The sequence below is a fragment of the Sylvia atricapilla genome, chromosome 5, assembly GCF_009819655.1.
Source record: "Sylvia atricapilla isolate bSylAtr1 chromosome 5, bSylAtr1.pri, whole genome shotgun sequence".
Taxonomy (NCBI): Eukaryota; Metazoa; Chordata; class Aves; order Passeriformes; family Sylviidae; genus Sylvia; species Sylvia atricapilla.
The window spans coordinates 46,244,750-46,256,087 of NC_089144.1; the positions used below are offsets into that span (position 1 = coordinate 46,244,750).

At 39.8% G+C, this 11,338-nt stretch overlaps 1 protein-coding gene across 2 annotated transcripts in view; it reads right to left on the reverse strand.

The window, feature by feature from the left end:
• The window catches only part of ANKS1B (ankyrin repeat and sterile alpha motif domain containing 1B), a 413,515-nt gene extending 403,363 nt beyond the window's left edge, over nucleotides 1-10,152 (reverse strand). For both annotated transcript variants that reach the window (XM_066319365.1, XM_066319364.1), the window contains exon 1: nucleotides 10,019-10,152. In XM_066319365.1, coding sequence (XP_066175462.1) covers nucleotides 10,019-10,152 — 134 coding nt within the window. The remainder of the gene's footprint in view (nucleotides 1-10,018) is intronic.
• Nucleotides 10,153-11,338: the final 1,186 nt, after the last annotated feature.

The following is an 11,338-nucleotide window of genomic DNA, read 5'->3' on the forward strand; positions in this document are numbered from 1 at the left end:
TATTATAGCAATTTATTTTAGCACTAAAACAAAAGGAGACAGTTTTCAAATGCATTTCAGAAATATAGCAAGGAAATATGAAAACGTCAGGCTTTGAATGAAAACTATATTTCAGTGCATGTTCATTTTCTTTCAATTCTACTGAATGAATCTTTCTTTATTCTGCCCTGGTTCCTCATAGCTCATCTCCTAAACTTCTCTCATTGTCCTCAGCACTGCTAACTGCCATTGTCAGTCTCAGTTCTTATTCCTAATCTCAATTCTTTTACCCATTTCCTTTACCAACCATTTCTAGCATTCAAGCCTTTTCAGAGTTTTACATACAACCTTCTTGCCAAACCACTCCAAACACCTAGATTCAGGTCTTCACCTGTCTTCTACCCTCATCTCCTCACCCAGAACATATGCCTATTCCATACCTTTGGAGGTTTCATTTTCTGCCTATGACAAGACTCTTCTCTCTCTGAAATCAAGACTTACATAGCATATTTGAAAGTAGGAATAGAGAGGATAGATTATCTGCTGTGACAGGTTAAAAACAGATTTATAACATGTACGTATACTACATGCCATATGCTTTATTTCCACAAATGATTTATTTGGTTCTCTGAAACATTACTTGTACACATTATGTGAGAAGATCCCTGGCAGATCTACCACTTGGTTATGCAAGATACTGCTCTGCAATAAATGTGCACAAAACAGGAAGCAGGGTGATTGCAAATCACTTACAAGCATATTTTAACAAATTAACCATCCAGATGACAAGAAGGACATGGAAGTGGATAAATAATTACTTGAGAAAGCTGAAAACCAAAAACAAATGCAAATTACATTTTTAAGAAATCATACCAATGACTTAATTGAGATTCTGGGGTCAAACTGCTAATACGGATATCTTGGGGATGTTAATTTGCAAAAAATAACCTAGAGATTCACTATTCATATTGAGTGACACCTAAAATAGAAAACAATGACCCTAACAAGTCAGTAAGTAAACATGGAAGACATTAAACTCATGAGCTAATTCTCAGAATACCAGTAAAAACAATACTGGAAAGTTTTATCATGAAGGTTTAAAATTCAAGCAATATGCAGTGAAAAAATGCCTAGTCCAAAAGACAGTCCCAATTCTGATTAACAAAGCTCTTCTTTTTTCTTACTTTCTCTACAAGGCATCTATCTCCTGGATACTTCTCATATTATGACAGTGTGAATATTTAACAACTTAACCTATTTCAGCATTTGTCGAGGCTATGAAGGATTAGGAGAAAATCCACACACCAATCATACCATTCTTACAGGAGAAAGAAGATATTAATGTATAAACTCAAAGACTAAATGTGATATTGTCGTTTTGTAATGACTAACATGTCAGAAAAAGAATTACAACACAAAAAAACCCCCCCGTTCCAGCTCCAGCACAAGAGCCCGCACTGGCTATTCACTCCCAGCTGAAGAACTACACAATGTTTTTGTCTGAATTTCATACGGCTCCAATGAGCCCATTTCTCCAGCCTGTCCAGGTCTCTCCTTACAGCAATTCTTCATATGAATGTTTTTTCTGCAGTTTGGTGTAATCTACAAACCTGCTATACGTGATACATTGCCATGAGTACTGGGCCTTGAATTCTGAGGAAACCCTCTAGTAGATACCAGCAGCTGAACTTTGTACCATTGATCAAACCCTCTCACAGACCAGCCAAGTTTCAGCCCATCTTATCATCCTCTTATTCAGTCCATAGCTCATCATTTTAATTGAGACTGCTCTGAGGTAAAACACCATGGCCTTCCCCCTGCCCACAGATGCAGTTTTCACACCGTAAAAAGCAATTAAGGCATGTCAGGCATGATTTAAGCTTAGTAAATCCATGCTGTTCTCAATTGTGTTCTCATCCTTTGTGAGCATCCATGAGGATATGCTCTGAAACTTTCTCTAGGACTTAGGATAGACCGATGAGCAGGTGACCCCAGAACCTTCCTTTTGCTCTTCCTGAACATGGAACATGTTCTTTTTTCAGTCATCAGAAACTTCCCATGTTTTAAACAATGATCCAAAAATTAACAGTGGTCTCACAGTAATATTGGTTTCTCGAATGTAAATGTTCTCCTGATCCTTCTCTACTGTGGGGACCCTTTCAAAACCTAGCAAGTCGAACTTTACAGCCAAACAACCAAATCAGAAAAGGCAACGAGTCATTGACTTTTCCATAAGCTTTGTCACTAGGTCTTCTGCCCCACCAAGCACTAAGTCCACATTTTCTTTTGGTGTCAACATATTTACTTTTGCCTTTCCTATCTTCCTAAGTTTCAACTCCAGCTAATGTTTTCTAATTTGTTTCTTATACACTTGGAGCATTTTCAATAAACCTCATGTGATACATCATGCATTTTAAGCAATTTTCATGTATCTCTAACTTCAACCATCCAGAATTCTGCCTCTCGGCCAGCTAATCAACTGATTATTGATTAGTACCTACTGTCTACTACTTCTGAATTAATCCAAAGCAGATATACAACAGATGGAAAGAAATTCTAACCAAATTTAGCTTTAACCTATTTCAGTGGTCATTTTTAATATATTCTAAATATACTTTCAATTACAATTGTTTTCCTGTTCTTTAAAGTTTACCTAAAACAAAGTATTTAAATTAGAGACGCGTTTCATCTTGAAATAAAATCATTCACTATCCACCTTGGGGTGAGCTCAGGCACTGTCTATGCCCCCTAATTTACTAGATCTCCATTGTCTGTAACAGGAACTTAGACACCTAGAACTGACATCAACATCTACAAGAAACATGTCACTAGCTGCTTTAAAAAGGGAACTAAACTGCACTCAAGATATAATTTTGAACATTTATTCTTGCTTTTGAAAATGTACATGCAATACCCAGGAAACAGTGTTAAATGATTATAATAAAAGCATAATCTTGTGGAATTAAATATCACAGAACCTTTCTTACAGTAGACACCTGTACATTATTAGAAATTCATAGATGTTAAGTGAGGTGCAGAACAATTGATGTATCACTTCTTAATGCAAAGTGATCATATTGAAAATACTGTCACTAGAAAAAGGTAATTAAAAAATAAAAAAAGCCTTCCAACAAAAGCTACAAGGTTAAAAAAAAGTATTCCCTACTTCCCAAAAGTGTCCACGTACATGAAAACGTCATATCAGTAGGCAGAAATTAACACTACTAACTGTGCCTTACACATTTAACATTAAAAGCTGTCAATATATTTAACCTGGAAGTATTAGTATAGGATTAGAATGTGTACTCTAATTGGAAGTGGCCAACATAGAAATTCCATAGCAGAAGGGAATTCCGGCTATGGAACTCTTATATTTGTCATCTCCCCAGTCAAGCAGACTAAGCTTGCTTAAGAAAAGGCACTGTAACTGCACTCTACATTACACTGTCCCTTAGAGATTTATATACCAGTAGCATAAATTAAAGCAGTTTGTAGGATGCTTCAACTAGTGCCTTTGTCAGGAAAATTTAAAAAAATGGCCTAGAGCTGTAAGCACTCCTTAGCAGCTCATCCATGAATACTCATACAAACTGAACTTGAGGCAAATAAAATAATCTATCTGTAGAGTTTTGGAAACATGGATATGTCCTGGATCCCTACTGCGGGGACTGTGAAAACACCTGCCCTGAAAGCATCTATATTTGCTCTTCATAACATTTCCAACCTTCACAAGATAGCAGACATTTCAGATAACATCATCCTTCATTCTCTTTCGTTTATTTCCCCTCTTAGTTCTACTATAACATTACTATTTGAAAACAGTAACGTCATGTCAATGTCAAAAAATTACAAAGCTGCATTAATTCTACTGAATTACCAAACCTCTAAAATTATAAATGTTAGACAAGAGGGAAAACATGGTGAGCACAATGACTTTATAGCATCCTCTGTGGAATTAGACACTAGCAATCTAGTGGCTAAGAATTCTACAAGAATTATGAAAGTATTAAGTTACAGACACTTCAACCTCCTCAAGGTTTTTCCTTACCTTCTACTTTTAACGTGTTTGTCAAATTTCCCTTAAAAGTCTGCCTGATTCCATCATAAAATCTGTCAGTTCTTCCAGTACACTTACCATATCTTGAGCCTACTTATGAGCAGATAAAATTACCTTGCTGGATTTTACACTAGATCTACAGTTCTTGCTGGTCATTTTTTGCACTTGGTTTAAAATTTTAGAAAATTAACAGAACACTTGACCAATACTCAGAAAACTATTTCTGGAGTAAGGAGAATTGAGAGGTTTATCCACAGAGTTTAACTACAGAGCTTGAATCTGGGATCATACTGAACTCCTAGGGAAGATTGATTACACAGACTTTGAGAATTGTCTTGCCCTTAACCATCAGATGTTCTGGATATTGTTATATTGCTACATTTGCATATTGTAAATATTTCAAACTAGAGAAGAAATCTAAGGAGTTCAACAGATAAAATGCTGTCTGAACTTTGATTGAAAGCATTTATCAAAAACAATAATAAATCTAAGAAGAGTAGATGATAACAAAATGAAAGCTAAGAGACGCTCACACATTTGAAAGGGCAAACAAACAATCAGGGCAGCAACCAACTGCCATCACTAATACCAAAAAGCATAAATTACTGTTGTCCTGATTATTAGTTTGCATTCCATACTGAAAGGCTGAAAGAAGGAAGATTAAGTATGTCCTCAAAATAATTAGGTTACCTATTCTAACAGGATAAAGAAGGTAATTGGGAAATCTGGGAATGCTGGTCTCTGCTTAGGACATTGGTACAAACTCCTTCATTAATTAAAAGCAGTATAACTAAAATTAAAAATAAATATAGACTAACTGGATGCCCCATTGAACAATATAATAAAGACTTTCCATTTTATTACCTGTGCTCATTGTCTGAAATAAATACCTTGGAACTTTGTGAGTCCAGAACTCTGGTACTGCAAGCCTCACATAATACACTCTCCTTATAAACAAACACGAGAAAGCTCCCCTTACTTTAAACAATGCTAGCTGTAATGATTAACAGAAGTAGTCCCCTTATTCTTGTTAAGTTGAGCCATTTGTTATTCAGATTATAACATGAAAAAGCTTTAAAACTGTTAACTGAAGCTTCATGAAGTATTTCAACATTTTAAATACCTCCTGCTCTAGAAGGCCTACCAAGCGTGATCTGTTTTTGCAAAGGAAGCTGAATGAATCAGAAGGCTCTGCACAAGGACAGAGGAGGATGTGGGGTTTTCAGCACGCACTGAGGCCATCAGGCTAAACTGTGGCTTTGCTGCAAGCAAGACACTGCTCTGAGAAACAGATGAGGAAACAGATTGCAACTCCCAGATTGACAATCTGCTTGCCATGTTTTTTTACACTTTAGAGGAGAAATAACTTGGGCCAGGCCTATACATGGTGTAGCTGTGCTAAGTAAGGCTGAGCAAAGAATGAAGCTGTTCCCTGCCACAGTGCCAAGTGTGGAAGGGGAAAAACCAGCTCCAGGCAGACTGCTCCACCCTCTCATGCTGTGTAATGGCAGCAGCCAACAAAGAGCAAAATAGGGCCAATTCAACCATCCCTATTACTCTGTGCCAGTTCACATTAATTAATATTCAATTATGTTAAAAATCCAAAGCTCTTTTAACATGAGCAGTTTCAAAAGACTAAAAAATAACAGATAATCAAAAACTATCCACTCCTGCTAGTAACATAGAACAAATAGGCATGTGCACAGCTACATGTGGCAACATGAGGTCTCTGAGACACATTAAAACCTTCAAAGTTATTTTTTCTAAAAACTGTTTGAAAAAAATTAAAGCTGTTGCTATCCAACAATGAAAAACTGGTCATTCAATTAAAACATGGTATGTATGCAGAGATAATCAAATTAAGTAAATTAAAAATACCAGGTTTGTTAGAAACACTTTATTACTCTTTCTATGTGTTAAGTCCTTTAATACACATTTAATAATTTGGGATATAGAAATTAAATGATACATTCTGTTACAGAGACTGCAGCATTTTACTGCCAAGTTTTTGTGTTTACACTGAAATAATAAAAGAGCTAGTGAAATTACAAAAAAATATGTGAAAATTTGATTTGCAATCTGGAAAAAAAATCCCTAATTCTAAACTTAAAACTTTTTTTTTTATAATACAAAACATATTTAATACAATAATGTATGACAATTCCAGGCAGTGGAATACACAAAGAAACAGAAAAAAATAAATGTAGACTTAAGTCTTCTAAACTTGGAATGTTTTATGAGGTGTCCCAACATAGTAAAAGAAGACCCTCCTGCCCTGCATTAATGTTTTGGGTTAGAGACCATAGGCAAAATACATAACACAGCTTTAGATGTCCTAGTGTATCACACCGGGAATTTAGATGCATCTCCAGAGCTCCGGGTTCTTTGTCAAAATCTATCAGCCCATTCAGAAAACACCTGTGCACCTAAAGTACCCAAGTTTACGCAACTAAATTACATCAGGGCTACTTGCTCTAGTATGTTGCTATGCCTTACGCTGATCTTTGCACTTGAGGAATTCACCTTCACTACATTCGCCCACAATCTTTATAATAAAAGAGCAAACTATGGAGATTGAGGCAGGGGACACAAACTGACCCAGAGCAGCCTTCCAAAGCTTCTCCTGAGCTGAAAGAAGTTACAGAGTCCACACAGTCAATCATTGATTTGTTGTCATTGTTTTAGATAAACCAATTTGGGCATGAGGTATTATGTAGTAAGTATTACAGATATCTGGGTACATATGAGGTCTTAATTAAGCATACATCATTTTTATGCACTTTGCACATACTCTAAGCTTGTACTTAAATTCTTGCAGGAATTCAGTCATACATTTATATGTCTGCTTAAATGGCATTCCAGAATAGAGATGTTTTCCTGAAGTGCTGTCATAATTTAATGTCTTAGAAGTTAGAAGTTAGGCCTTTAAAAATTATATCATTTAGTCTGCAATTAGCATCAACAAATAGGTACAACTATAGAATACCTCTACAAAAATTTGCCCTGTTTCCCCCCCAAGTATCATAAACACATTCATTGTTAAGGAAAAAAAAAAAAAAAAAAAAAGAGCTGTTATAAAAATGTAAATAGTACATCAGAGATCAGATTATTTGTTCATTGGTTCAGATAACAATCAATGTGTATTTGTCAATTTAGGAATATTAAATTTCATTTCTGGGGCACATAATTACTGTAAAGCAAATTTCCACCAAAAAGGGTGTCTAGCCATAGAGTTCAGCCACATAAACTGAGTTGTCTCCAGCACTTTGAAGAAATCCAAAGGGACAGTGTACTCCTACTACCTAGACCAACACATCAGGCACAATATTAGTCCATATGCATGCTGAAAGAATTGGACTTTTTCAACCTAACTAGAAACAGCACTGCCAATAGGACAAAAAAAAAGGAACATGGACCTTTCTCACCACAGTGGGACACATACAGTCCTGGGGCACCATTTTAAAAACTGAACAATAATTATGAACAACAAAACAGCAGGAGTTACTGTCAAAATGACTCCTAAAAATTATGTTCCTATATTTTAAGAATTATTTTAATTAAGAAAATTATGTCCCTATATTTTTCTCTGTTGCCTTTTATTAAACAACATTTTAAAGTTTTTATTCTAACAAACTGCATGCAAAAATACCAATATAACTCTACTAGTAAACGTCTCGAGGTTTTCTATTTCAAAAAACCTTTGCATCTCCCTCAAATTCAAACTTTCATACTTCACAAGTATGGCTCTTCTACAACTTTGCTGTTTTCAGTATGTGTTAATTTCCCAAACACGGTCAGGATGTTCATATGACTCTCACATTGTTTCCATGTTTTCTGTACCAAAATAGATCCAACTTTAATCTTGCGTGTCATTATGGACTTAATCCATAATTAATGGAACCAGTTAGATCATGGAACATCTCCAATTTAAAAAAAAATAAAATAAAAAAATCAAACAAACAACAACAACAACAAAAACCCTAACAAAAAAACTATGTTGAAATACCTGTCACATACAATTATTTCTTGAAAAGCATCTACTATAATGCATAGTAGTTTCTACTTTGAGCATTCCTGCTGAACTCTCCAAAAAGTCTTACGTTCCATAGTGTGTTAGATTGTGAACATTTAAGCAACACCATTACTGAATTCTTAATTAGAAATATTTCATCATACAGCTGGATGCAGCATACAGCTGAAAGTTCACTCTTAATTTTTGAAGCTGCATTTAGAGAAGCCATAGACATTCTTGTTAACATTAGTAAGGAATGCCATATATTAAACAGTGTGTATTTTACTCAGCTTTACTTCTCTTCAAGCTAAGTACACTTCCAGGGGGAAAAAAAAAAAAGCCGTTTGACTTTACAATCTAAAATTCTTCAATCCTGAGTAACAAACAAGGACTGTGATGACCCATCAGTATATACAAAACCCATGGTTCACATGTTCTGTGTACACAACATACAACAATGCTTTAAAATAAAGGAAAGCAAACACAAGCAAATACACCTCCTCTGGATATAGAGAACTCACGATACACAACATGAAATTAACAGTGCAAGAACACAGCACGAGCACTAGCCCTGGAGAAAGCCATTACACAAACCATGCATTAGAACTAGATTATAAATGGCTAGTCATTGTACCGAAGTGAACTTACTTCTGTACTTAGAGAAGGAGGTATCATATTTCAAATTCAACTGACTATCTGGCACACTTCTTCCTAAGCAGCCTATTTGAGTACAGCACAAAAAGCAATCACATGGTGTGTTTTGATTTTGGTCAATGGGCTAGTAATTCAACAGCGGTGCAATAGCTAATTGAACTGAGGCACCACAGAACTTTGGTAAACTATGAATACCTGAACTGTTGTTGTTTACAGCACTAAACCTAGCTTTAAAATAGCAAGATTTTATCATAGAGTTTAAACAGTATAATTTGGAGAGTTAACATTAAATTTTCCCAGATAGGGAACTTGGAAAAAAATATAAATACCTTGACAAGAAGGCACTGGCAACAGAATCACAAATATATTTTCATTTAATCAGTTTCCATTCTTCTAGGCCTTTTCTTTCCTTACAGAACAAAAAAGTAAACCAAACCCCCAATTTATTCAAGTTCTAGGTCAACAGTGTTTCAGTTCATTTTCTCTTCTTTTGCTACGCCTAGTTTAGTGTTGAACACTAGCACTGGACAGTGTGCTGCAGACCTTCTCTACTCTGAACACAGCCAAATGCCATAAATGATTGTGACAATGCTCTGACTTAAGAGCATGATGAAACTTACGATCAAATCTACGCTGTAGAGCACAGGAGATACAACTAACGACTGAAGTTAAGCCCTACCATCCAACATGGCCAGTAACCCAGTTTCACTCCAGTAAATCCAGGTACCTTGAAAGTAATGCTGCTCTTACCTAACCTGCTCCCTAAGTTTTACACCTCCTCTGCTTCGATGATCTCCCACAAATAAAAAAAAGATTCCCTTTCTTTGTTTTGTAGGCTTATTACGATGGCATGCCTAATTTCTTCTGCAAGTGAGGGTAGTAGCTATGGGTGAGGGTATGGGGTGAAGCAATGTATTTTTACACCGAATTCTGCGATGATAGCCTTGTCTGTGATAAACACTTCCATCTGTGATTAAAGTAGCAATTTGAAGATGGAAATATCAAAGGAAGGGTAATTAATACATTGTATGCATTAGCCCAACAGTCAAAACATAAGTTATGCACCACAGCTAGTAACAGAATGAACAAGGACCCTGCAGACGCATTGAAGGCAGGAAATTCAGTACCACTATATTAATAAAATGACTGCCTGTGACTTTAAAACCTGGCATGCTTGTACTTGGCGAGAGAGTGAACGATTTATTGTTACTATGAAGGATGTGGGAATGGAAATGAAGATGAGAGGGGCGATGATAATGATGGTAGGGAAGAACAGGTTAATATCCCCAGCATTTGATGGTGAACGATGTCCCTACCTCAATAGGCTGGATAAGGGAATAGCTCCAGATCCACTGCCCAGGATCCCTCCTTTCCTCCCAGAGAGGAGTTTCTCCACCAGAGCCACATTCCCAGTGCGAGCGGCTTCCAGCAGTTCCTGGTCCTTCCCCATGGTCGGGAACCAAGCAGCCCCGCACGGGAGAGCTGCACCCCGGGCCACAGCGGCCCCCTCCCTGCACAGAACGGTCTCCCCTGCCCAGACCCTGCCTCAGAGCAGAGCACGGCAGAGATTCCTGCAGTCCCTTCCAGACCAGCAGGAGCAGCAGCAGGAGGGAGGAGGAGAATCACCTCCTCCTAGTTTCACTGGATCATTTCTGGGTGGAGTGTGGAAGAAGGGGGGAGGGAGGCAGAGAGGGAGGACGAGGCCAATAAAGAACCTCCCCCCCACCGCCATGCACACACAGCCCCGGCCGGGAGGACGGGGCGGAGAGAGAGGGCGGCCTCGGCCCCTGTGGCCGGACGGGGCGGCAGGGATAACGACCCTCACGGACGGACGGACGGACGGACGGACGGAAGCGGGGAGGAGCGGGCGGAGGGAGGGGCGCAGCCGTGCCGTGCCAGGCCCGTTGCTGAGGAGACGCGGCTGGCGCGCTCCCAGCGGCCGCCCGGGCGCAGCGCCCGCTCCGCCCGCCCCGCGCTCCCCCGGCCCCGCGCTCCACTGCGGAGCCCTCAGCGCCGCCCGGCCCCCGCCCCGCCAGGTGCGGCGGCCGCGCCCCGCGGCGGCTCCGAGCGGCCTCAGGGCAGCGCCGGCCCGGGCACGGCCGCCAGCCCTGAGCACGGGGAGCTGAGGGCAGGGCAGCCGCGGCAGCGGAGGGAGCCGAGGGCGGGTTCCCGCACCCGCGGGGCGGGCTGTCAGCAGGTGCGGGCGGGGCGAGGGGCCCGTGTCACAATGCGATCGTGTGTGCGGGCGAGGCGGGGGCGCCGGCAGAGATCCCTGCCCATCCGGGGACGCGGCGGGAGCCCCGCACGGACAGCGCCGGCTCCGCTGCGCCAAGCGGTGCGGGCGGATGGGAGAACGTGGGCCCGCGGAGGTCGGGAGCGAATCGGGCGGCCGGGGCTGCGGGCGCCCGCCGCACGCCAGGGTCGCGGCTTCTCAGTGTTCCCAAGGATAGGAGCTATAACTGTATTGGTATCAAACCCAGTCAGCCCTTCCGGAGCTCCCGGTTCTGTTACAGAAACCTTTTAAATTGTGTAACTTCCAGGCACCGAAATTAATCATTCCTCATGCATTTTGGGTTCTTTCAAGCAGTGCTGAAAATACTCAGTGCTGGCCACCTCATAGGTACATCCTCGACAAA